Here is a 25,970-nt window from a genome sequence, read left to right as displayed (position 1 = left end):
GTCTCAGCCCCGCACCACGTTCGTTGATGGCACACTTGAGCTCCAGCCTGGGCTCCGAGAACTCCAGAAGAGCAGCCCGATGCATCAGAGCCGTGGATCCGCGCTATAATCGCCGCTGCGGGGTACGCACCCCTGTCTCATCACCCCCACCCGTCCGCGACGTGCTACTCATTTGCCCCCACTCAATGCGCCACCTCTCTCACATATGTCCGAGCATTTTCCAGCTTCCCTGTGCTGCCCCGTTGGAAGGTCCGTATCTTCCGACCCCGGGTTTCACGGCGCTGCCGCGGTTATGAGCAACATCTTCTCCCAGAAAATTAGCCGCGGCTGGAGATAGGGGTCACAAATTGTCCCTGTGTGCCGCGCTCCACTTCCGACGTGATGAGTGTGTCTCAAGGTCGTGCGAGCAGAACTGGGCGGGCGACACAGGACCTGTACGGGAGAGTAGATTGACTGACGAGTCCAAGGGGGAGGTGCATACCTTGCGCAATCCCGTTTGAGGCAGCGCTGTTGTATGATTCTCCTGTCAGCAACCGGCAGTGTGGCACGCTCGCTTTTTCCCTCTCCCTCTCGCCTTCAGTCTCGCAACGGTACATGCAATGCTAAATGAAGTAGAGTACAAGCCGAGTGCTATGTTACATATTAGGCGAAAGTGGGAGTAGGAGGTACAAACATTGTTTGGAGATGCTTAGGAGTCTGCGACTCGTCCTTGACCACCGGGGTCCACCCAAGCGAGAGAGCGGTGACGGAAGCGTCCTCAAACGTGCCCTCATTCGGCATGCGGGGAGTAGGCGGCCACGATACGCACTCCTCGTCCCGCGAAGAGCATGTGTCGGTGCTTGGGGCCGGCGACATGGTGATGCCAAGGCCAATAAGGCCGGGCGAGCCCAGATTCTCATAACCGACGGCGCAAACGAAAGGACGGCCAGCATCCTCGTCTGCCTCAGGAAGCCGGGGGGAGGGGTAGGTGAACTCTGCGGCGACGAGGTTGAAATCCGTTGCGCACTCAGTGGCCGAAGCCCATGCTGAAATGTTGCTGTAGCCATAGCTGTCGGTAGGGAGAGGAGCAACGCTGCGCTGCCTCTCACGCGGGGCTTCCAGAAGATATGCCGGCATGGGGTAGGTGAAGGGCGGCGCGATAGTACGAGGAGCAAGGGCTGTGACAGCGGAGTCGGCAATGTGCGCGCTGATGTCGATGTGGAAGGGATCGGCGCGAGAGCAGCGCGAGCTAAAGTAGTCTTCGACGCGGGCGTTCGGGTCCTGAAGAGGAATGGGAGGAGCCATGCTGCGGGGTAGAGGAGCTGGGCGCTGTCCATCGTCGAGGGCGCCCTGTGCGTCGAGGTAGGCGAGGTCATAAGCTGACATGTCAACGCGCCAGAGGGTCAAGCTGCCGAGTCTTCCCGAGGGCGCCGGCCGGCCGGCAGCGAGAAGAAGGGCAACCTTGAGCTCGGCAACGGTCGCTGTGGGGGCAATGTCGACGAGAATAACCTCTTCGGCAGGATAGGAAGAGGAAGCACACGTGAAGCGCGCGGAGAGAGTCACGGGGACGCATGGGGACGAGGCGGATGACGACGCTGTCCGGACGAGAACATCGATGGCCTCGGCGTTGCCGCCCGCCGGGAACCAATCACGCACGGTGGGCGTGTAAGCAGCGGAGCTCCAGCGCACAGAGCGACGGGACCGTAGTGAACCCGTCCCAGGCGCATACGCCGGAAGTCGCAGGCCGCCGCTGGCCGACAGCTGTGCAGGGTCGTCAAGGCTGTGACCGGGGAAGACAGAGAGGAGGGATGCTGGCACCCCGTATCGTTCGGTGTAGGCTGAGGCCTGGTAATTTGCCTGCCATGGGATAGAAACCTGAGGAGAGTCAGTGGCTGAGGTCGATTGAGGATGATATTATCAAGGTATGGGCGGGGCGGGGGATCGACAGGGAATGGCGGCGAGCGGGGATGACCGCCAAGGGTCGGACTCACTTTGAAAAGGCTCATAGAGTGGTGACCGATCTGAGCAGTGACGGCTGAGCGGATCGCGTCGACGGAGTCGAACCCGTTGATGCTGATGACAATGACTTCGCGAGCATTGGGGCCTGAGTCGACCAGTACCCGCAGGCTAAGCTTATCGAGACGGGAGGGTGGTGGTGACATGGACTTGGACTTGGATACCTTGCGGCTACGCTGGAAGAGACCGATTCCCATGGTGAGGAGAGAGAGAACCAGTGCGAGGGAGGTGGGTATTAAGTAGGTGTGATGCAGTGGGTACAGAGTGGGGAGAAGGACGGTGATGCAATGATGTCGCCGTCGGCTTGTCGGAGACTTAGTGAGACAAGACCGGCAGCTGGCTGAGGGAAAGAGCGAGAGGCGTGTGTCGGACGAGTCTGCGGATAGAGATATGTGCGGAGAATGGGATGGAAGACGAGGGACGTGAAGATGTGGCTAGCCTCTGTGGCCGGCGTGATGTCGAGGGCTGAACGGGGTAGGATCGAGATGACTGGGGTCGACGTTGGCGGCACGGATGGCTCTTATATTTCGTCCTCTCAGAGACGAGCCGGTGACTAGCGTTCAGCTGGCAGCGAGCGCTCCCGCCAAGACACCCGTAGCCTGACAGATGGGATGGAGGATCCATCGACTACCGCCTGCCCCGTGCCGGCACCTTCTGCCGGCACTGTCCGCCAGCACCCTTGACCCCACACCCCGGCTCTTGCTACTGCAGCAAGAAGTGCTGCCGGGCCTCCTGTCTGTCAATGGGCGTGATCGACCGCGCGCTGCGGCTAGATGAGCCCGCACACCTCTTCATCAACCGTGGCGTGCGTTGCGGGACTCATCACTCTCACGCGGGGGTGGTCGATCAACACAGCCAGGGTCAAAGCCACGCCTAACGCCATCAGGTTACTTGGCTGGCACCTGCTTGCCGTCCGCCCAGGGACCTTGGACCTGGGCAGCAACGTGGCGTGGGGTGCAAAAGTCGGTCAGCACCGCACTTTGAGTGCGTCTGTCGTATACCCAAGCTCCTGGGTGTAACTGGGAGGTCACATCCAGTCGTCGCGATCCTGTGACATGGATGCCATGGGCCATCGACCAAGTAAATTTGTCGCCCTGAAGCGCCACCTTTCCCGTATACCTCAACCCGCGCTGGCCTGCAGATGGAAGCTCGCCCTGGACTTGCTCGGTCTTGGGTCACTGGCCGTGTACGGGACACAGGGATAGTGGTCTCGGGCCAGCTGCTCCTGCCCTGTGCACTCGCGACCCCTTGGCTTTTTCGTGCCTGGGTTGGCGGCGCCACAGTCGCCTCGCTCTTGCACTCCCTACCGACAAGCTGTCGCGTCGAACGCAGGAGGATTTGGCCAACTCTATTTGGGCGTCGTCATACTCTTCACCTCAATTTCCTGGACCGCTTCCAACCGCGTGGCCTGGCATACCGAGCGCAAGTGAATCTATGCACGCCTCGCGCCAATAATTATACTATCGTGAACCAGCCTCTTGTCGCGTGCATCACTAGTCATCCTTGCTTGCAGTCACTGCTATCGCGAGAACGACGTTTTGAGTCGACGTTCACGCAGAAAACCTATTTTGCTATTGAGAGCCCCAGAGGCTCAATTATTGTAAACGAGCTCAACAGACCCGCCCCCGTTTGGGTTCAGGCCACACTGTACTAAAAGCAAAGCCATGGACCGGAATGCCGGAACAGCCAATTTCCAGACTCCGTCTGCTACTCATCCCGATATTTCACCTGTTCTAGTTGGCTCCTCGTCTGTCTGAGGCGGAGATATGTATGACTGAACACCCGGACACGCGACAATACAAATCCCTGGAGTCCAGGGATAGCAGGGGCGCTCCACAGTGTTGGCGATCGCCACATGAGTTACCGCAGTCCTGGCCTCTCATGTCTGTGCGCTTGACGTCTTCACTGATGACGGTAGGCGAGTCCTGAAAGGCGCGGCGACGCGGACATGCGGAGGTGCTGAGACGCTCTGCTTTCTTCAAGTGTCAGGTACATACTATCTACCAATACGACGGACGGGTGCCCTCACAATATACCGTGGCTCTGCCTCACCTCCAACGTCGAGAAAAGGTCCTTTGACGACACACCGTCGTCCGGCCGCGGCCGGAGGGCCACGCCTGGGCACCTGTGATGAGACTTTGAGCCCAAGCGCAGAAGGCGGCTCAAAGCGCCGCCCGCTGCACGATGGCAGTGCAGGCAGATGCTATTACACCCTTGTGGCGCACGCCACGATACTCCCCTAATAGAACATGCAGAATGTCAGGACATGACGCGGGGGATTGGCGCGAGTACCTGTACGGGCTCTGTATGCTCTCGTAATCCTCCTCAGCCAGCGAACCGCCGCCCTCTGTTTCCAGCACAATCGCACTGGCCACAGTCGCTGCTTCTCCTGGCTGGCGATTGAGGCGTACGACGTGTCGGCTCGGCAAACGTTGTACGCACTCCTCATCTCTGCCTTCTTTGTCGTTCCAGGAGAACACGACGGGGTTCCAGGACAAGGCTTAAGCTTGTAGTCAGTGAATCTGGTTCGTCAGAAGCCACACCTCGGATCCGAACTCTCCGTTCGGATCCGGATGTGCTCTCCCGGATCCGGAGACGCTCCTCCCAATCTAGACTGGAAGCGTCAAGACGGAGCCGCTTCGGACGAGCGACAAGTGAACGATTGCCCGTCAACAACTGGCGTGCTAACACCTGACCCGTCTCTCTGCTTGCATACGATGCCCATGTGCTGGAGGGCTTTTGCAGCGCTTACATCCTCACGACCAGCAGTCGCGGAGCACTGGCCCACAGTGCGGTTACTAACCAGGGCTCGCGTAGCCTCTGGTGCGTCACAGCGCCAGCTAGCGCCCGAAGCACGTTTGAACTTTCCGTCCTCACAACTGCGTCCAGTTTAATGCACTGCGATTGGTACCTGACCCAACCCATGTGTTGGTATCGTCGCCCGCGTGGATGCACCTCGAGGCAGAACGCCCAGTACGCCACAACACGGCCGCATTTCGGTCCTGCGGCAATGCGAGTGCACCGAGGCGGGCAAGACCCCGACCCCGTTCTCGTGCGAGCTCGATCATGCGCGTCAGGAAGTATGCTGAAGCTCAATTGTGGAGCAGGGCGTCTGGATCCGAGGAGTTAATGACCACTCGGCCATGCGTCTGCATACGTCGACGCTCATTCCTTTGCGAGGCCGATCGGGTGAGTCGCCGGGGGTTAATGCAGCCCATACTTCATGCTTACGGTCAGTTCCGTACTTCCGAAATGAATGTGTCAGATCTGGATCTCACGACCAGAGCCCAGACTGTGGGTAACATGTGCTCGATGACGCAGAAGCAATAAGATGCGGCGGCGTCCGCCGCAACTTCACGGCTGCGACCGGGCGAGATTACGGCACAAGTTGCGGAATCCCGCCGGCTATGGCCGGGTTCCAAAGCTTCGAAATAGCTACAGTCATCTCGTAGCCGATGCGCCATTGTCCGCCCCTTGCATTAGCCAGTCCCTGCATCAGCTCCACTTTAATGGCACATGCACACGGGAAGAGTCCAGGAAATGCTATCCTGGTCGGGCAAGAGGCGAGGGGAGATCCCAATTCAGCTTGAAACGACTCGCTACGGAGACGCCTGGGCAAAGCCCGCTGCGCAGGGTTCACGCCGCGAAGTAAATCAAGGTGAGGGACTCGACGGCTTTGACCGCTGTAACCAATTTAGTCAGAGGTTAAGCGGCGAGCTCCGCCGCGGAAGTCACCGGATCTCCCGGCGATTTCATGATGGAGACTAACTCACTCGGCTTCGCTATCAGTCTCCATATGTGCCCCAGATTCAGTTAGGTATCTACATGAACTTCCGAGTCGGGACCTGCGGTCTTACCCGGAGTTCTGGGTATTGCCTTACGTCGGTACTACAATTTTGGAGAATCTAGCACTGCTGACGCGAAGGAGTTTGTTCTGCATTGAAAAGACGGCCACAGTAACCGTGCCAACAAGGGTGTAATCACCACAGCAAGCTATAGGCGACAGTGTCCAAGCTCACCAAGACTCCTGGTTTGGAGTAATCAGGCCCGTCTCCACTCTTTCGTCCGTGAAGTCTGACAGTGGATGTCGATCATTCTCCATGCTCCATAAGACTGTACGCGGGGCATAGGGGAGGTTTACCGGGGCAAATTACCGGCGGCCGGATATAATACGGCTTTGCGAGCCGCCGGCTCTGCCCTGCATAGTGGCGGTTTTGACCCGGTGCAGTGGCGGTCTTGGGTGCATCACTGTCGATCACGGGAGGCGGGAGATGCGCCTCTGCGAGACGCCATCCACCCCGCTGTCGATCCCCCGCGTCGGGCCCGTAGGGGAGGGAGTATTGCCTCACATTGAGTTTCTACTTACCACTCACGCCGACCCGCGTCTCTGTCCGACGTGACGCGTGCGATGGGAATTAACGGCACGTCCTCCATTTTCTAGAGCCAACATGGGACGACCATCGCCAGCTTGAAGAGGCACTGAACCTGTCGGTGTGGAGCAGGAGGTACTATTCAATCTCTGGCTGTGCCTGAGCGGCGTCATGTGCATGGTGAATGCACTGGGTTGGGACCAATGGACAGGTGCGCAAGCTAATGAATGTCTGAGACAGTGGGCACGTGCCGGATCTCCGCCACTCGGGAGGGCAATACAGCTTCTGCTTCCCACGAGAACAGTTAACAATCACGTTCAGTTGCACAACCTCGTTCAAAGGGCAGCGTTGTCAGAGACGGGCGGACATTCGGAAGGTGCAAAGACACCCGAGCGGTAAAGCCGGTCGGAGGAGAATGGAGGAACCTTGGCGAGCGGAGGCTTGGCGGAGAAACGTCGCAGCATTGGAGGGCATGGTCCATGTCATTCACGACTCGGCGCCCGTGTAAAGACGATTGGAATACACCCGGAGTAATGGAACGATACATCTTGCAAAAGCAGGAACAGAACGGTCGAAGACTCCAGAGTTGTGGATCAGGCAACCTCAGATACAGCAATTCAGTCACGTCAGCTTCACGGCATGTCGGAAAATTCAGGGGTCCTCTCCCCGGCTTTGTGGCCTCGGCAGGATTGCAGAATATTGCAAAGTCTGGATTGGTCCGCCGGGCCGCGAACGCGTGAAGGCTCGCCGAAGCATGCCGTGGTGATCGCCCTTCGTGGATGCCTCATGCCCGTGCGCACAAAGAAGCCACGCGCAGGAGGCTTGCTCGAACTGCTGCGGCGATCACAGGGTTACGGGAGCCGCCTCTCTGCTGAAGGGATGCCACAAGCGAGGTCACGTCACGTTGTGGCAGGGAATGATCTACCTGGGATGATCGCCATGATGCTCACTTGCCCTCTTGCCTCGTCTCAGCGCAAAGCTCACGCAGCTATGGGGTCGGCAGCACCCCGTCGTTCTTTCCCTTAGCCAGTGCGTTTGGCCTAATGCATATCTTTTGCGCGGCTTTGCGTCGCTTACCACGACTGAGCTGACCATGATTCGTCTGCAGACGATGAATGCTTCCCAACAGCTCACAGCTGATGAGGCTGATTTTTCTCTTCAGCATCGCTACATATCACGTGACTGTATCAACCTCCACCTCCACCGCCCATCTCCGACCAACCATGGTCTCTGGCACGCACGCTTGTATCCGGCCACCACATACTCCTCTTACACCTGATGGCTGCCCAAACTTACGCAGCCCTTCTGCGGCAACGCTATCCCTTTCGTTCGCCAACGGCGTCTGTGGACCACCTGGTAGTCGGTGGGGGCGTGCTAGGGCTTGCGATCGGCGCGGGGCTAGTGAACACTGCTGGTGCCCGCACGACATTTGTTGTCGAGCGCCGGGGACTGGTGCGTTTGTCGACTGCGAGGCTAACGACAGCTGGGGCAGGAGAACACGTAGGTCAGAGTGATACAAGGCTAATTGAAGCGCGCGCAACTCTGAAGTCATCCACTCTGGTGCGATCCGGCTCTCTGTCGCAGCTGACGGCAGGCATCTATTACCCCGTGGGCAGCCTGAAATCGCGCTTGTGCATCCGCGGCCGAGACTTGTTGTACGAACGCTGCGCTGCGCTGGACATTAGACACCGTAAAACAGGCAAGGTGGGTGTACTGCTCAATTAGTGCCGCAGCCTGACCTCAGCTGATTGTCGCGACCGACAGGACGCAGATCCCCTACCTCGACACCCTCTCGACGCACACTCAGCATCCGTCGTTCTCGACGGGGCGCGAACCTTCTGCTAGGCGGCCAGACAGCGTCATTCCTGCCTACTTTCTGAGCGGGCAGGAGGCACGCGAGCTTGAGCCTGACCTTAGCCCGGACGTCTGTGCAGCGCTTCTCGTCACAGAGACAGGCATTGTGGACAGCGCCGGACTCGTGGACAGTCTGGCGCGAGAAATTGAGGAGGATGACTATCTCTCCTCTTCTTCCCACTCTGGCGTAGGTGTGGGGTTGGCGAACTCGGGGAAGAATAAGATGGAAAGAGGAGAGGGAGTCATCGTTCGCGGAACCCGGGTTGTTCGAATCGATCCCGCTGAGGACGGTGGCTGGGTCGTCCAGCTTGAGAGCGGGTGGGGCGGCGCTGAGAAGGGCGACGTCGAGGCTGTCCACGCGAGCGTGGTGGTTGATGCTGCGGGCCTGAACGCGGCCTCACTAGTCAACGAAATCCTACCAGAGGAGGAGCGGTGGGAAATGTGGATCGCGAAAGGTGGGCACTACTCACGCAAATGTGGCCGCGCTAACAGCAGGCAACTACATGAAGTACACTGGACCTGGCGCCAATGTGCAGCACCTCATCTACCCGTGCCCGTCGGCATCGCTTGATTCTCTGGGAACGCACTTGACTTTCGACCTGGATGGCAACATACGCTTTGGTCCTGACGCCGAGCCTCTGCTTTCCGCGCAGCACTCCGCCGCGAATCCTGATTACTGGCAGGAGGGCAAATATCTCGCACCATCTGCGGGTAACCTGACATCCATTGCGGAGGCCGCACAGCGATACCTCCCAGGTATCGATGCGTCCAAGTTGGCGCCTGATTATGCTGGATTTAGGCCCAACATTCGTCCTCCAGGTGCAGGCTTCTTTGACTTCATCGTGCGACATGCGCCCACGCGCAAGGGGCTAGTCGAGTGTCTCGGGTTTGCCAGCCCAGGGCTGACCAGCTCCTTGGCCGCAGGCGAGTACGTTGCTAAGCTTGTTGGGCGGGATGTTTGGAGTAACAGTGCGCCCCTCGAACAGCTCGCGGAGGGGTGGGAGCTATAGTGCAGTGTGATAATGATGATGATGCCATGCCCTGCACTCTTATGTTGCTACAAACTCTTGACAGTACTAAACCCCACATCTACTCCATGGTTTCGTCGTCATCCATTATGACGTCTTCCTTGAATAGCCCTTGCGGGTCTTCACTTTCTACCTCACCCTGCGCGCTTGCCGTGCCACTACCACTGCCGAGACCTCCGCTGATCGCACTCGCCTCGGCGGGTCGGAACATATGCGTCCACGTCCCTATTCGTGTGCGCGGGCCCGGCTCGCTGTGCACCCTGGCCAGGCGCTCAAGCCGGTCGGTTATCTCTTGTGCAGACAGGCGGTCGCCCTCTCGCACGCGGTCGCCGAAAGCGATGCCCAAGCGCGTTGAACGTTTCGAGATGGACGGCTCCCCACTAGATCCTACCGATGTGACGCGTGAGCGGCCACGCCGTGCGTGCGCCGCCTGCACGTGCCGCTGCGAACGAACGCTCATCGCACGCCACTTCTCATGCGTTCTAGGCGAAAGAGCATCCTGCGTCCCAACGCAGAAGACGTCGTCGTCACACTCATCATCCTCGACCTGATATGTTTGCGGTTCACGCGGGTTGCCGCGCTCCCATGGTGCACGGCGCAGTAGATCCAGCTTAGCATCGTCGACGCTCGCGCGGTTCGCCCTGTCGCTGTAGCCGAAGTCGAATACGTCGAACACTGTGTTGCCGTTGCGGTTGGACGCCGCTACGAGCAAATCCCCATTGAAAGCGACCTGCCACACCGATGAAATGCCGGTGATCAAGTCGCAGATGAAACGGCCCGTCTTAATGTCCCAGAGCTTGAGTGTGCCATCACTGCCCGACACGACCTTCGTCTCGTCGTGTTGGAAGCAGGTGATCGCCGCGGCGTGCGAGGAAAGAGTGTGCTTGAGCTCGTACGAGTTGGCGTCCCATACTCTCAAAGAAGCGTCCGCTGCAGCGGAGACGATGCGGTTGGGAGACAGGCCCAGCAAGCCCACAAGTGACGTATGGCCAGTCAACGTCCTCAGACAATCACCGCTCGTTAAGTCCCAGATCTTGACCGTGTTGTCCATGGATCCAGAAGCGCATCGGTTGCGGAACTTGTCATAAACGATCGAATATACTGTGGTTAGCTGTGGTATAGACGAGAGCTCACCTTTGGCCTCGTGGCCATGCAGCTCATGGATACAAGTTCCTTTCACAATGTCCCACACTCGCACGGTTTTGTCGTACGAACCAGAAACGCAAATTCTGCCGTGTGCCGCGAGCGCACGCACGGCCTCGCCGTGACCCTCAAGATGATGGACGTGGAAAGGGTTCTCGTCAGGAGGCGGGGGCTGGCTGTTATCCCCAGTACCAAAGTACGCCGGCTCTCCCTTCTTGGGTAACTTCCAAACGCGCAGCGAGGCATCGCGTGATCCAGTGATGATGAGGGGGTACGGCGGCTGGAACTCGCCAGTCGCTTCGTCGAACACGGGCTCAACGATTTGAAGGCAGCGCACGGTCGAGGTGTGACCTACGAACGTGTGAGTCTGCGTGAGGCCCTCGAGGTCCCAGATTCGGACAGAACGATCAGTCGAGCCCGAGACCAGCGTGTCGCCTTTATATTCCAGGGCCCATACCCCACCCTCATGTCCGTCCAGGCGCTTCCGCAGCGCGCCCGTTGCCGTGTCGTAGATGTTGATCGAGTGGTCGTCGGACGCTGAGACAATCTTATCCTCGTCGAATTGGACACACGTGACAACATTGGTGCCGTGGCCTGCAAAAGATGTGTGGTGAGGCGTCGTATGAAGCCAGTTGCGACTGCTGGTGAATCGCCTACGGTAGACATGCTTGAGAGAGGTTGGGTGCTCAACTCGATGCGTTGGCGAGGCGCGATCAAAGATCCGAAGGCGATCGACGGACACAAATTCGTCCTCGTTAGGCGTCCCGGCCTTGGACACGCGCGGTCGCAAGCCGCCGCCTTTGCGATCGAGTGCTTCGTATCGTCGGCGAATGCTCTGCTCCTCTTCATCCTCAACGCCATGGCCGCACCACAGTCCGTCCTCGACAAGACGAGACCGCCAAACGGAGCGCTCCTGATCGATCATCTTGTGCCATGCTTTGCTCACGGTGGCGACCCCTGCGAGGCTCTTGACATCGAGCTTCTGAAGCACCTGCACTGCAATCTCACGGGGCAGGAGTGTAATAAAGTCACGCTTGAGCGCAGTCGATGCGAATGCGGAGATAGCTTGAATCGTGGGCATGCGCGACCTTCGGAACATGTGCATGAGCACGTGCTGCTGGACTTTATCGGGCAGCTTCTCGAAGTGGGTGAGGAGGGCTGGGAGGGAGAATAGCGCGGCGATCTCAAGACCCGAGCCGATCTGAGGCGACTCTGCCTTGATCCTCCCGTCGTCGTCCGGCGAGGAAGGCGGTGATACAGGCACGCCATCGTCGAGCATCATGCGTTCGCTAGGTCGGATCTTTTTGCGTGGCGGCGAGCGCGGGCGCGCCACTGCCGAGTCGATACGCAGGGGCGTGCTCGAGACGTGGGGGCGCTTGTAGCCAGACGTCTCTTTCTCCTTCCCCTTGGCTGTGACGTATTCCGTGAAGCCCATCTCGACCGGATGGTCTATACACTCAACGCGTTCCGGTTCGGAGCGCGCCGATGATAGTTCGCGCGTCCAGCCTGGTCCGCTGAGAGTCTTCTGGAGCACCTGGTGTGCCGGCAACACATGGCCATCCTCCTGAAGGATGACTTTGCGGTCACCGAGTTTTAGTTCAATCAACCTGAGATCTTCTGGAGTCGGCTCTGATGCGAGCGGATACCCTTCTTCCCACGTGAGGTGGGAGGGCATGGGGACGGACTCGGGGACGGGGACGCGGGGGAGTGGAATAGGCGCAAATGAAGTCGTAGTGCGGCGTGTATGGGTAACGCTACTTGTCAGCTGCTGGGAACGAGGAAGACACATACACGGTTTCGACGACGGCATCTTGCATCTGGAGTACAGGACCTCCAAGCGTGAAGATCACTCCAGAGCGGCCGGCCATGTCCTCGTTCGCCGAGCCTGGTGGTGTGTAGTGAGACATGTTGAACGGCTGTGGCATTAGCGACGCGAAATTATGATCGCAATGTAATAAAAGAGCTGACGCGCCTTGGCCACCCATGCTGGCGACACGCAGAGCATGTAATCACACTTGGGTTGCAGGTGCGCGATGGTGCGGGCCACAGGGCACGCAGCATGCACTTACTTGAGGACCTTGCTAAGGACCAGGTGAGACGAACTCGGAGCACGTCACGCGTCGCAGCGAGAAAGGCAACGCTGGTGCGAGGGGGAAGGAGAGAGCTGATGATGATGTAGGCGGGCAAGCCGAACCTCGACACAGCAAATGCGATGCGAGACAAGGGAGGCCTGAGACCGACGGACAGGTGAAGAGTGTCCGAGGAGACGGCGCCCGCGATGAACGTGGAAAGATATAGAGCGGCGGTACGACCAGCGACGCGTGATAGGCGCAGTGCCGCGGGTATCGCGCTGCGCGAACACTATGCACAGAGCTAGTGCTGCGGGGGGGATCGCTTGGCGGCTGCGGTGTAGAATAGAGGCGAGACGATTGCGTCGAGAAGGCGATGAATGAAGTAGAGAAGGAGGAGGTGTGAGCGATGGGGAGGACCTGGAAGGCAGGTTGGAGAAGGAGGGTGAGAGCCGAGTGCCGGAGTAGTTGAGAGGATGTTGTGGACAAAGCAACCGTGTGGAATGACCAAAGTAGTGCGATTCTTTCTGTTTCACTCCAACTCATCACAATAGCACACTACAACCTCACATCCACAGTGACCGTACGGAGCGCATCTACGTGTCCAACATCACTTGTGCTGCATGCTGGAAAACTCATGCATACTCGCTGTCTCACTGCGGCAAGCTGACCAAGACGCGTCCATCTCCCTCCACATCTGCTTCCGCTGCTCAGCCGTTGGAAGGCCCCTTGCCCCTTACACGCGATCACACGCTTGACTGCGCCTTGTTCTTGCCAACTGCTCCGCTTACCTTCCACGCAGAGAGAATGGCTTCAACGACCGCATCCACGCCATCGCCCTGCCGCACCGACGTGAAGAGGGTGCTGCCGCTCTCGCGCATGGTTGCAGAGTCGCGGCGCATGACCTCGAGCGACGCGCCGACATGTGGCGCCAGGTCAATCTTGAGTTAGATGTGGGAGCGCGCGGGGACAGCAAATCTGGACGCTGCCAGCTGCCGAGGTGAAGAGCCGTGGAGGAGGTGCACACCGTCGTTGCTTCTTGCCCTGCATCACAGGTGACACCAGCCCGCTCAGACGCGCTCGCCGGCTCTACATCACTCCCCACCGCATTCAGACTCACCTTGTTGATGATAAACAGGTCCGACTGAGTAATGCCAGGCCCGCCCTTCCTGGGCACCTTGTCGCCACCAGCTACGTCAATCTAGCGTCAACTAGGTTCGGACGCATTCAAGCCAGCGCCTAGATAGTACGCACAACATAGATGATGTAGTCTGCGAGCTCTCGCGAGTAATTGGCAGCAAGGTTGTCGCCGCCGCTCTCCACGAACAGCAGTTCAGTGTCAAACTCGGCCTGGAGCTCCTCGAGGGCATGGAGATTGGCCGAGATGTCCTCACGAATCGCGGCGTGGGGGCACCCTCCAGTCTCGATGGCGCGGATGCGCTCCTTCGGGAGCGCCTCGTTGCGAATCAGGAACTCTTGGTCCTCACGCGTAAAGATGTCGTTGGTAACTGCGGCGATGTTGTGCTTCTCCCTCAGTGCACGGCAGAGGGCCAGAAGGAGCGCAGTTTTGCCGGACCCGACGGGGCCACCGATGCCGACGGTAAACGCGCGCTCCCTCCAGTCACGGCCAGAGTAGTCGGGGAGTTCGCGCTCCGAGTACTTGCCTGCAGCGAACACGCAAGGGTAATCGGCAAACGTAGGAGGACACGAGATTGAGGGATGTTGAGAAAGGAGAGCGTCAGCTCCACCTCACTCCTTCAACACCAGCGAGACACTCACCGGCATGGTCGAGGTGCTCATGAGTATGCCCATGCTCCTGCCCGTGGTCGTGGTCGTGGGCGTGCCCATGTCCGCCCTCGTGCGCATGGGCAGGTGCTGAGGACGAGAGCTGGTTCTGGAATTGGCAGACGGGGGCGGCCATAACGACGAAGCGGAGAGATTGAGGAGGGGAATAGGACGAGGAGATGATGAGGAAACTAATTCACTCCAGTACTCAAGTGCAGGGCGGGCTCGTATTCATCGGCGGTTATCTCAGCTAGTTCCGGCTCGAACTTATCTCTACGTCATGGATCTGAGCCTTTTGGTTGGTTGGTTGTTCGCCCAGCTTCAAAACAAATGCCAATTGCGATTGGAGTGGGTAATAACCAGCATGACCAGCATGACCGGTGGGCGCGGTGGGTTTGGTCCAGACCAAATTGGCCTGCGGTTTGATTTATGGAGTACTTGGCGGTCTAGCAATATGTCTAATGCATATGTACTTATGCAGTAATCATGTATTGCCACCAGCGGAACCGATTAGCTGCATCGCTGTGGAGTGGTCCGGATGTAGCCAGCGTTCCATTCAAATATCCTCCCTGAGGTTCCAACTTCTAGTATCTAGGATCTGGCATGGAGTAGGGGTATGTAGTGTACAACATTACACAGTCTCGATGCCCTCGTACTCGGACTCAACACCCGGCTCCAGAAGGCCCGCGTGCGCGCCAACGATGACGCCGGATGCACCTACAATCCAGAAAAATGCGCTGATCGGGCCCCCGAGCAACAGAAGAGGAATGCCTAGGGTCAGTACCTTTCAATGTTCGCGTTCTGGGCAAGCTTACCAATGAGGAAGAGGCCGATGTAGAGGTTCTGAGGGGTGATCGTACGGCCCTGGAACTCGAACGGCTCCGAGACTGCGGTCAGCTAGTTGCGGTGCAGAGCGGTGCCTGGCTCTGGTGCGACACCGCGGCAAAGCATGCAATCCGACAGGACGCAGATGCGTCTGGCACTTACAGAATCGGTTGATACCGATGAAGCCGCCGATGAGGAAGACCAGAGCAATGAGCAGGAGCGGCGAGCTGAGGAGAGAGTACACCGACAGAAGGGCGACGATGATCGCGTAGTTGGCCGAGAAATAGCGGCTGGGATCAGCGTGCCTCATTGCCGGCGCGGAACGTGTGGGGGTAATGCGGATGTTTGCAAGACCTCTTTTCCGCCCATCGCGTGAAATTGTTGACGTGGCCATCAACGTGAATGCTGCCCACGGTAGCGAGCACTGGACATAGTGCACCGCACGCAGTAAGTAAGGTGCTGGTCTATAATGGCTCCTCCACCTGCGCCCTCTCCCGCTGCCACCCCCGCCACTTCCCGCACCGATTGGTCGTTTTCCAGTCACGGTTCACCGCGAAAGCTGGGCACACTCACATGTTGTACCCCGCGCGCTTCATGTACTCGCCCATGTCCTTGGGCCTCGAGACGCGCTGGTAGTCGAAGAACTCAGCCGGGTGCCGCAGCTGTCCGAGGCGAGTCTCGCGCAGATTCCGCACAGTGTCCTGTGCGGTGTTGAGGTATCCGACCATGTCCATGTTCATTATGTCGCCGGTGCGCGTTGGATACCACGAGATCGAGTTGGAGTGAATGTGAAAGGCGAAAGTAGATTCGCGTCAATTACATGACCTGGAGCGCGTCGTGGCACCTCGGCATATCACGTGTCTCCACGTGGATCTGCTTCCGATCTATCACCACTCGGTCTTTCACCCACCCGACTCTGACCGAGGTTGCCGCCACTCGCGCGTCGATGCTCCTCTCAAGACCCAGTCCACAGTAATCTCGTGTCCGAGTTCCCGCCTCTCGTCCTCGTCTTCGCCTCAATCCTCAGCATAGCTCGTTATCACCTGCACTCGTTCGTTCATTGCATACACACGCCGTCCACATCGCATTCAACTCGCGCCAAGCTCCCTGCACACTTTTCTACTGTACACCATGTCCGCCCCACCTTCCTCCGACCCCCACTCTCACCACCCATCTACCGACATGCTCCGCCAACTGCCCATGCTGCCTCTCGCACATCGCCAGCGCCGCCCCCGCATCCCCGAAAAGTGCCTTTCCTGGTGTTCTCAGCGCGACGGCGCACCGGCGATGTGCAGGATGCTCTGCCTCCGTCGACGCGACCCCCTGCTTACTCAAGCGCAGGCGCTCGCCAAGCTCTCCCCCGCTTCTGACCCCTCCTCGTCAACATCCTCCACCAGCTCTACCCCCTCCATCGCCGGCTTCTTCGACGCATGGCGCGCCCGTCTTGCCCCCTACTCGTTCATCTACGTCAAGGGCACACCGGAGGGCGTCGTGGGTCGATACATGGAGGAGTTGGATGCCGATGACGGACAGTACGACTTCGGGGCTGTGAGCCGCTGGGCGCCCGAGAAGCTCCGCCGACGGAGCGAGGGGTGGGAGTACATGGACTGGGGAGAGGCAGGGTGAGTTCAATTCCACTCATGGCGGTGGCCTGTCATGCGGCATGTGGCGCGCCTGGTTGGAAACGTGGGCCGTTGCAATGCTCCTGGGCATTACAACGTCTCGCAGTGCCAGTCGCCTCCTGCTGATCGCGCTAACGGCAGATGTCTTCTCCACATCCCCTTCACGTCGATCTTTTCGCCCTTCATCAACCTTCCGCGCAACGTCGAGCGTGTCCTTTCGCCACCTATAAACCTCGCGACACAATATTACCAGAGCTTCGAGAATGGGACGCAAGCTCGTGCCCTTAGCCGCTTTACGGATGAGGTTTATAAGCTCGGCGCGTTTGACATGGCTGGCAAGGTCTTTGAGCACTGGCGCGACCGCGCGGCGAAGAAGGCTGAGGCCGAGGCTGCGGCGCAGAAGGAGGCGACGCAGAGTGCGCAGGCGGCCCGTGAGGCCCGCGATCGCGTCAAGGAGAAGAACACGAAGGAGTAGGGCGATGCCTTACTATCGTGTCAACAATTGCCAAATCCCAGCATCATCATCACAACACTTGAGTCTCTCCCTCTCTCCATTGCACCACATTCCTCATAGATTGTACACGACACGAATGCATCGCATCCTGGGTCCGATGCGTTTTTACCAGCTGTGAGACAGGAGGTGACATGGATAGGCAGGCAGTGGAAGTGATGGGGGACTAGGGAATGGATTGGTGGGGGAATGGGAGGGTGCAGGGTGATGGAGTACATAGGGTAACGAGAGTGTGACGGGCATCATGTGTGGAGAATCGAAGTGCGTCCCGGACGACCGGAATGGTATGAGGTTGATGTCAATTTAGTGATGAGACGCTATGAGTGGGACACTTGGACGTTGGCGAGACCTGGTCATTAGCGCAGATTGAGGAAACGAAGCTCCGAGATTGCAAGTCACGCCCAGCCAACTCACTCTGCGTCACCCCGTCAACGGTGCCGGCGTAGCGCCGCTCGTAATTGCCAGGGCTCTGGGATGGGCTCGGCGGCACAGGCGCGAAGCTCGGTGCAGGTCCCCCGAGCGCGCGTGCAAAGTTGAGCTGCGTTATGTCGAGACTCTGTGTCCTCGCGCCCACGGCCCGAGCAGGGTTCCCGTGGCCGTGACCGTGCCCGTGACTCAGTGCGTGCTGGTGCTGGGGTGGCCCATGAGAATGCGAGTGGTTGTGCGCATGCCCACGCTTGTCCTCGACGTCGGACGTACGCTTTGGCTTGGGAGGCTTGGGCTTTGGTCCATCGGAGGCGGCTGAGGTGGGAGCAGCAGACGATGGCGCAGAGCCACTACCCACCGCCGTACCAGTCATCCCCACCGACTGCCCGTGGTGAGCTGAACCGCTGCCCGGTTGCCAATAAACGGGAACATGGAAGGACAGGGGGCCCGCGAAGCCTTGGTACTCGCTGTCGAATAGGGCTTTGACCCCACGTCGGTCTTCCTTACCCGTCTGTAGAAGCTTTGAGTCAAAGTGGGTGAAGGCGTCCGCAAAAGGGTCTGGTCGCTTCGCTGCGTGCGGCGGATACACCTGGATGCCGTGTCCGGCGAGGAAGTCGACGAGTGCGTCGTGCACGGTCGAGAGGAAGTCAATGCTACTGCGCTGGCAGCGGAACTTTAAGACAGCCTCGTCACCCTGCCCGAACCTTGGAGATGGCGAAATGGCAATCTGGTGGTCGCGCTTCATACGTTCGGTGAAGAGAACGAACTCCTTGCTGGCAACAAGACGAGTGAGCTCCGGGTTCGGGGGAACATGAAGGTCTGCCTCAAAGGGGACGTGGTCGAGGAGCATAGCCACGGCAATGTGGACTTGGCTTTCGGGGCCAAAGATGGTCACCGTGTCACTTGCTGTCTCCTTGTTGGGGAAGCGGATGGTGGAGTTGGTTTTACGCTCGATGTCGTGGATAAAAATGCTCTTCTCGCCCAGCAGAGTGCGGTGGTAACGCCGTGGGATCGTCACGCTGTCCACCGTGTAGTCCTTGTCCTTCGGCGAGACAAGATCCATTACGGCCGTCTTGAGCGACTCAAGCGCGATCGCGTTCTTGGCGGGTGTCCTAGCCACCACGTTGTCCTCGTTGTCGAGATACCCGCCGAGTTGAGCAAACTCCTCGGCATTGCTGAACTTGACGTAGACGCCGTACATTTTCATGATGCGTTGGATATTCTTGCCACCCACGCCGATGATGCGCTTGTGGTAGCTTTCGGGTACGTGGAAGGACACCTCGGCCGGTAGCTCCTCTTGAAGCATAGTAAGGCCCTGCAGTGCAGCCATGTCTTGCCCGCTAATGTCCATGAGGAAATTATAGTCGTTGAACGTCTCAAACTTGATGCGCACACCGCACACTTTCATGATTTTGTTGATTTTACCGTTCTTCTTGCCGCTGATGAACTCGCGATGCTCATTGGCCAACTCGATCTGGAAGCGGATCTCGTGGTGGAACGACTTGATGACGTCCAGCTCTAGAACCTGCACGACCGCGTCGCGCACTTCCTTCTCCAGGCCGTGCATCTCGAAGCAGTTGCTCTTGAACACAACCTCCGCACCCGTTGCGTGAGAGATGCGCTTGAGCACCGGCTGCATCTGCGGTGGGTTAAGCGTCGCCTGAGGCATGAGCACGTCAAACGACACTGGCAGGAGCCAGAACGAAGCAACGTAAAATTGGCAAGCGAGAGCCATGACGCTCCGGATCGTGCGCTCGATATTGACACGGTGGTCGCCGAAAACCGTTATCAAGCTGGCCTGCGATCCGACACTGGGAACCTGAATGTACGTGCCGTTGTCGCACATGATGTTGCGGATGTCGTCGATGCGCTCAGTGAGCAACCAGTCAAGCTTGCGTGGGAGGATTGCAGTGTCCCGTGAGATGACGAGCTTACTCTTCTGCACGGCGACGGAAAGGAGCATGTCACGAGCGCGCTGCACGCCGAAGAACTCGCCTGTAATCCAGATCTGGTTTGCTTTTCCAAGCATGCCTTGCTCGCCGCTGTGGACCGATAACCCCGGATGAGGTCCCTGCCCAAACTGACCCATCCCCATATCTCCAGGGCCAAGCGGCATCCCCCCCATCGGCGCCGTCCCCATGCTCACGTGCATGTGGCTCTGTCCGTAGCCCATGGGACCCATGCCCATGACGGGCTGACCCATGGGCTGACCATGCGCCATCGGCGTTCCCATTCCGCGTGCGCCGAAGCCGGGTCCATGTCCGTTCATTCCAGGCGCCATCTGCATCGGGCCTTGGCCATGCGGAGGTGGCGGGCCGTGGGGGTGGGCCCCGCCGTGAGGAGTGTGCTGCGGGCCCGTCGGCATTGACCACTGCTGTACGCCTGGACCGGTATACGGCATGCCCCTCGACTGCTGGGGATTGATGTGCAGAGGCTGCGGCGAGTAGGGGTAGTGCACGTGCTGCTGGGGGTTGTACACCGGCTGATTGGTGTTGCGTGGGTGGCCCTGGTGCTGGTGTTGGTGCTGTTGATGAGGCGGATGGGGTGCAGGCACGGCAGGCATGCCCATATTCATGCCGTTGTAACTCATGCCGGTCATTTGAGGCGACATGGCGGCGCCATACATGTTACCGCGCGAGTAGCCCATGCCCTGTTGCGAGCCCGGCTGGGGTGGGTTTAGAACGCCTACCAGTGGTGTGGGAAAGTAGATGTTGGTCGCAGTCTCCTCCTGGATACCCTGGATGACGCAGCGCTTGCGTCCAGCAATAATCGCGTGAAGCTTGTAGTCGATATCGCACGCCTCCGAGTGAAGGCCCGACAGCTCGTCGATCATGACAAGGAGGCGGACCTTGGCGAGCTCTACGCTTTCAACTGTGCCAGAGATGACAAGCTCGCACATGCGCTCCGTCTCAAGGCCGTACGACGCCTGCGCCTGGGCAGGAGGGGAGCTGCCGTCCTTGTCCTCCTCTTCGCCTGGTGGAGGCGATGCGTCGCGAGAGTCCTTCGTGCCCTCATCTGGGTCAGCGGTGGCGAGAACCTGAGCATAGCCGGGTGTCCCGCTGGCGTCCGAATTGAGCACGGTGATACTGGCGCGGGAGTCGTTCACAATGTTGTCGAGACGGCGCTTGACGTCGGCCTTGAGTGGGGAGACCGAGGCGAGAGGCTTCTCGAGGATCTCACCTCTGGGCACCTTGAGTGACGCGCGGTTGTCCCTTGGCGTTTCGCGGAGGATAGCACCACGCGCACTCATTACGGCCTGGTACGCGCCTGAAATGTGAAAGTTCCACAGGCTGGGTGGAGTGGGGGATGAGGGGCGCTCGTCGTGGCCATCAAGGTCGGAATCGCGGCTAACCGTAACGAGACAGCCCTCACGGCTAGTAATATCATTGCAAAGCTTCTGGACGGCTTCCCAATCGCGCTCAGCGGCGGCGGCGTCCTGCTGCAGGCTGGGCGGGGAAGCGGAGCCTTTGGCGGGTGTGCGCCCCTTGCGCGCCGGCAAGCAGTGGAACGTGAACGAGGTCGTATAGAGGTCCATCGTTGGTATCTGGATGCTGTCTGTGAGCATATACCTTGTAACGGGAAGGAGCTGCGGGACCGCAGCCGTGGTGCGTGGTGGGAAGCTGAGCGCAGCAGATCACCGCACACTCACGATGGTATTGGCCCTGTATGGGCTGAGGAGGATTGGGAGGAGTGTGGCCAGCCAGAAGATCACAGTACGAGGGACGGAGCGGTTTCTGCTCGCTGCTGCTCAAAGAGTGTGCAGCATGTGCAGCATGTGCTTGACAGTGACGGGAAGGGGGAGAATGAGATGGAGATGGGAGATGGAGAAATCAAGTCGAATACCGGAGGCCTGCGAGCTGCGCGGACGTGAGGAAGGTGAACTGTGGGAACATGAGGGCGACGGGGTTAGAATTGCACTTCAGGATTCTTGCCACGCGACGAAGCGTTTTCCAAATCGGCCACTAGGAATATAGAGTTGCGGTTAATCACCAATTAGCGGCAATTTACATTTCGCAATGCCGAACTAATGACGTACAATGTGCCACAGTGCCTGCGAGCTGCGAGCCAGTCGAAGCGAGCATCGTCGCCCTTGGTGGACAACGTCGACCGTCATGCTGCCAGACGCCAGAGTCTCACAGTGCGTGCATTGCATCATGCCGGGGCATGTGAGGTATGCAGCGGGGGCCTGTAACATGGAGGAATAGACCGGCATGGAAGCCATGACACGATTGTCTCGCGTCATTGAAGAAATTGACTGGGTGCGCACTTCGTTGACCTCGCGCCGCGCTTCTACACACTCATCGCATCATCTACATGTAAGCAATGCGACGCTCATCTGCCATCATTACTCCCATGTGCTGCAACTCGCTCACGTCAATATGTGCTTGCTCTCAAGATAATCAGGCCTGTCGGCGTGTAAGGCGAGAGAAGAGAATGAATGCAGAAACGGAGATACAGGCGTCAGCCTCCTAACGAGGGCCTATGACGGAGGAATGAATACGGAACCACGTGGCCTAGCCCGAACGGTGATATCGGCGATATCGGGGATGGCATCGGGAATGGCGTCAGCCACGTGGGGGGGGCGAGCACGTGACATGGTCGTCACGTGACAATGCAGGCGGGAAGGACGTGTGGTGGAGGGTCCGGTGGCGTGAGAGGGCTACACGACCCCCCCCCGCGAGGAGTCGTGCGACCACGCGCGACGGGGTGGAATTGCATACAGGTGCAGGTCAGAGGGGGCCAATGGCCGCGTCGGTATCGAACAGATATTAGTCGACGAGGAAAGGTTCGGAGAGGGAGGAAGGGTCCGGTGTGTCTGGGCGGGTCGGGGTATGTTGCGTTTCCAGGGCGTCTTTCACTCGGGGTATCCGGCGTCGTGGGCCTCGAGGATGCCGTCTCCGCCGTAGAACGAGAGCTCGGCGCGGTCGAGCCAGCGCTCTGTGCCGGAGGGGGCGTCTTTGAAAGAGACTAGCCACTGGGGCTTGCCGTTCGGGTATGCGTTCGTGCGAATCGTCTCGCGATACTTGAAGATTTTGTCAATCGTATGCTGCGCGGTCTCGTGCGGGTTGCGGGGGGTGTACTTGCGGACGTTGCGGGTGTTTACGCGCGGGTGGATGTCCATCGTGGAGGGGAGATCAAGTAGGAGGACGGTGGGGCCGCACACTTCCAGTACGCGGAATGGGCCGTAGAAGGTGGGTGTCAGTTTCTTGCTCACTGCAGCTTTGCGTGACGGGGGGTTGAATGCGCGAGTGCTGAGAAGCACCAGGTCGTCTTTGGCGTATTCCGTGAGCTGGTGGCGACTGTTGAATGCGCGAGCTTGTGTCGCCTGCGCGGCTTGGAGCGCCTCAACAGCGTCAATGACCGAGGTGTCGAGATGGTCGAGGAACGCTGCGGCGTCCGCTGTGTCGACACCGGGCGACGCAGCAAACGAGCTGCTCAGCAGGCGCGGGTGAAAGCCCAGATCCAGCTCAAAGGGTGTCTTGCCTGTTGACGCCTGGACGCTGTTGTTGAAGGCGATCTCCAGGAGGGGTAGGAGTTCGGCCCAGTTGTTCTGTCGTGTATTCACGAAGTGACGGAGGGCCTCTTTCAGCGTGCGGATCTGGCGCTCCGTTTGGCCGTCGGTTTGGGGGTGGAAGGATGTTGACATCAGGAGCCGTACACCCAAGGCCTTGGTGATCGCGCGCCAAAACGCGGATGTGAAGCGGGAGTCGCGATCCGAGATGATGTTTCGAGGGAGGCCGTGGAGTCGGACCACATCACGGATAAAGACTTTGGCGATGTCGCTGGCTGTCGCGTTGTCGGTCGTCGGGCATAGGTGCACGCGCTTCGTCAGCTTATCCACGACGACGAGGATTGCGTCAAAGCTGTTGGAGACGGGGAGCTTGACTGCGAAGTCCATGGTGACTGTGTCCCAGCGTGTCGGCGGAATCGGCATGGGCTGGAGCATGCCCGTCGGGGCCGTGTTGGCTGGTTTTGCTTTCTGGCAAGAGTCGCACGAGGCGACGTACGCGTTTACCGCACGGCGCATCTTCGGCCAGAAGTAGTATCGCGCCATGGACAGGTACGTCTTGTCGACGCCGTGGTGAGCTGAGACTTTGGTGTCGTGGTGGTCGTGCATGATTGATTCGCGCAGCTCGTGCGCGGCTGCGGGGATGCACAGCGCGTAGGTGCCGAGTGACGGGCGCCTGATGTAGAGGAGGCCGTCTCGAGAGAGGTAGGGGGAGTGTTTATGTTTGCTCACCGCTGCCATCGAGGTGTCGACGTTGTGCTGCTTGCACTCCTCCAGGATGGGGCCGAAGTGCGGGTCGTCGGGAAGGAGCTTGCGGACATGGCCTTCCAGCTCTGTGTCGTTGCTGCACCGCCAGGCCACGAAGGCGTCAAGCGCGTCGTCGGCGGCTGGTGCGGGGCGTGAGAGGGGTGTGTCGGGGGAACCCAGGGGGGCGCGCGAGAGCTGGTCAACGTGCGCGTGGAGTTTTCCGGGCCGGTGTTTGATAGTGAGGTGCGGCCGGAAGTGTTGAAGTGCCAGAGCCTGACGGATGAGGCGTCCGTTGTCGCCCTTGTAGTCGAGGATCCACTGCAGGGCGGCGTGGTCGGTGATCAGCTCGATCTCGTCACCGTCGATGTAGGGCCTGAATCGGTTCAGCGCCCACACAATCGCGGTGCATTCGAGCTCGGTGGCGGAGTAGTTGGCCTCCGCGGACGTGGTGACGCGGGAGATGTATGCGATGGGCCGGTACTTGCCGTCCGTCCCGGGCTGGGAGATGACGCCGCCGAAGCCCTTGCGGCAAGCGTCAACTTCGACGCGCCATTGATGTAGATCGTAGCGGGGGTGGGCCATAACAGGTTCCGTGGCGACGAGTGACTTGAGGAGCTCGAACGCGGCCAGCTCGTGGGCGCTCAGAGGCGTGTACTTGCCGGTCTTGCGGGACGCTGTGATCTTCTCAGCAAGCGGCCGATTGATCACGGCGTGGTTCGGGATACTGGTGCGGTAGAAGCCGGTCAGGCCATGCCAGCGTTCCAGCATGGGAAGGGTGGTCGGGGGGGTTTGGTTGACGATCGCCTCAACGTTGCGGCCGATGATGCCAATGCCGATCGCCGAGACCGTATGCCCAAGGGCGTCCAGACTCTGGTGGAAAAGATGGGACTTGGCGGGGCCGATGGTGAGACCTGCCTCGATGAACTTGCTCAGGGTCCATGCGACGTGTTCAAGGTGTTCCTCGAAGGTGGTTGAGAAGACGATGACATCGTCGAGATAGGCTAGGGTCCAGCGCCATTTGCCGACTGCAAGTAAGCTGTCCATCATGCGTTGGAAGGTTGCCGGCGCGTTCTTCGCGCCGAAGGGCATGACGAGGGGCGCGTGCAGTCCACGGTGCGTGCGGAAGGCGAGTTTGTCGACCGAGTTGGCATTGACCGGCACCTGGTGGTACCCGCGGTTCGCGTCGAGCGTCGTGAACCAGGCTTTTCCTTCGAAGCTGGACAGGATGTCGTCCATACGAGGTAGGGGGTATTGGTCTCCTTTGGTCACGGTGTTGAGTTTGCGGTAGTCAATGCAGACTCGGGGCTTCCCATTCTGGGTGACGACGATCACGGGGCTGGACCACGGGGAGGAGGAAGGTTGAATCTGCTTGTCGGCAATCATGCGATCGAGTGCTTCGTCAATCGCCTGTCGCTGGCGTGGCGATGCGTGGTAGGGGGCCTGCCCAATTGGCTCGGAGTCGGCGGTGTCGACTGTGAACGTGGTGAGGGTGGTACGGCCAACAGATCCGTTCTGGGAAAAGGCCGCCGAGTGTTGGTGGAGTAGTCGGACGACTGCCGCACGCTGGTCTGAGTTCAGCGCCGGATTGATGTCGACGTCCTTCACAAAGGTGGTGTTGGTCGGCGGTGCAGCGTCGACAGAGGTTGGGGGTGGGGGAAAGGTCGGGTCGACTGTCATGGCGCGACCCACGATCTCGCCAGCGGCCAGCCGGACGGGGCGATCACGCATGTTAACGATCTCACCCATGAATGTTCCAGTTTCCGCCACTACGTGCGCGGCACGCACGGGGAGGTCACTGCCGTGGATCGGCACCGGGTGCATGATGAAGGGGGCGAGTGTCTGGTTTGCTACCTTGTCAACGACAAGCTCGACTCGTGCGCGGTGGTTGGGTAGCACCACGAAGGCTTCGCGCATGCGTACGGCGTGGGCGTGGTCGGCCGAGAAGGGCAGGCGGGCGGCGGGGGCGGAGAACGAGATTGTCAGCGTTCTGTTCCCGCAAAGCGTTGCTGTGCCGCGCCCGAAGTCGATAACTGCCTTGGCGGGGCCGAGTACGTCGGAGCCGATGAGTAGGCCTTCGGGGGCTGCT

The 25,970-nt window shown here is 59.4% G+C and overlaps 8 protein-coding genes across 8 annotated transcripts; 2 read left to right on the top strand and 6 right to left on the bottom strand.

Moving 5' to 3' along the window:
- Positions 1-642: 642 nt before the first annotated feature.
- On the bottom strand, positions 643-2,192 carry COLE_01926 (uncharacterized protein; the record flags this gene model as incomplete). The annotated part of the gene is made up of 2 exons (XM_018427039.2): positions 643-1,854; positions 1,971-2,192. The coding sequence occupies 2 exons, from the start codon at positions 2,190-2,192 to the stop codon at positions 643-645; spliced, it is 1,434 nt and encodes a 477-aa protein (XP_018275244.1).
- A 5,451-nt stretch (positions 2,193-7,643) lies between these two features.
- COLE_01925 (uncharacterized protein) lies at positions 7,644-9,229 on the top strand (the record flags this gene model as incomplete). The annotated part of the gene is made up of 6 exons (XM_018421031.2): positions 7,644-7,817; positions 7,849-7,865; positions 7,897-7,925; positions 7,960-8,069; positions 8,110-8,674; positions 8,715-9,229. The coding sequence occupies 6 exons, from the start codon at positions 7,644-7,646 to the stop codon at positions 9,227-9,229; spliced, it is 1,410 nt and encodes a 469-aa protein (XP_018275243.1).
- Positions 9,230-9,308: 79 nt separating this feature from the next.
- On the bottom strand, positions 9,309-12,297 carry COLE_01924 (uncharacterized protein; the record flags this gene model as incomplete). The annotated part of the gene is made up of 3 exons (XM_018419606.2): positions 9,309-10,348; positions 10,382-12,144; positions 12,182-12,297. The coding sequence occupies 3 exons, from the start codon at positions 12,295-12,297 to the stop codon at positions 9,309-9,311; spliced, it is 2,919 nt and encodes a 972-aa protein (XP_018275242.1).
- A 908-nt stretch (positions 12,298-13,205) lies between these two features.
- On the bottom strand, positions 13,206-14,380 carry COLE_01923 (uncharacterized protein; the record flags this gene model as incomplete). The annotated part of the gene is made up of 4 exons (XM_018424548.2): positions 13,206-13,400; positions 13,580-13,660; positions 13,714-14,123; positions 14,239-14,380. The coding sequence occupies 4 exons, from the start codon at positions 14,378-14,380 to the stop codon at positions 13,206-13,208; spliced, it is 828 nt and encodes a 275-aa protein (XP_018275241.1).
- Positions 14,381-14,875: 495 nt separating this feature from the next.
- On the bottom strand, positions 14,876-15,809 carry COLE_01922 (uncharacterized protein; the record flags this gene model as incomplete). Its single annotated transcript, XM_018419595.2, has 4 exons — positions 14,876-15,015; positions 15,060-15,131; positions 15,232-15,296; positions 15,643-15,809. The coding sequence occupies 4 exons, from the start codon at positions 15,807-15,809 to the stop codon at positions 14,876-14,878; spliced, it is 444 nt and encodes a 147-aa protein (XP_018275240.1).
- A 391-nt stretch (positions 15,810-16,200) lies between these two features.
- COLE_01921 (uncharacterized protein) lies at positions 16,201-17,166 on the top strand (the record flags this gene model as incomplete). Its single annotated transcript, XM_018424547.2, has 2 exons — positions 16,201-16,691; positions 16,833-17,166. 2 exons carry the CDS (start codon positions 16,201-16,203, stop codon positions 17,164-17,166), a joined length of 825 nt encoding a protein of 274 aa, XP_018275239.1.
- Positions 17,167-17,500: 334 nt separating this feature from the next.
- On the bottom strand, positions 17,501-21,163 carry COLE_01920 (uncharacterized protein; the record flags this gene model as incomplete). The annotated part of the gene is made up of 2 exons (XM_065626177.1): positions 17,501-19,708; positions 19,775-21,163. The coding sequence occupies 2 exons, from the start codon at positions 21,161-21,163 to the stop codon at positions 17,501-17,503; spliced, it is 3,597 nt and encodes a 1,198-aa protein (XP_065482446.1).
- A 1,320-nt stretch (positions 21,164-22,483) lies between these two features.
- Positions 22,484-25,561, bottom strand: COLE_01919 (uncharacterized protein; the record flags this gene model as incomplete). The annotated part of the gene is made up of 1 exon (XM_065626176.1): positions 22,484-25,561. The coding sequence occupies one exon, from the start codon at positions 25,559-25,561 to the stop codon at positions 22,484-22,486; it is 3,078 nt and encodes a 1,025-aa protein (XP_065482445.1).
- Positions 25,562-25,970: the final 409 nt, after the last annotated feature.

This window comes from Cutaneotrichosporon oleaginosum (genome assembly GCF_008065305.1).
Source record: "Cutaneotrichosporon oleaginosum strain ATCC 20508 chromosome Unknown ATCC20508_contig02, whole genome shotgun sequence".
In the NCBI taxonomy this organism is placed as follows: domain Eukaryota; kingdom Fungi; phylum Basidiomycota; class Tremellomycetes; order Trichosporonales; family Trichosporonaceae; genus Cutaneotrichosporon; species Cutaneotrichosporon oleaginosum.
This window is presented reverse-complemented; position numbering and strand designations above follow the sequence as displayed.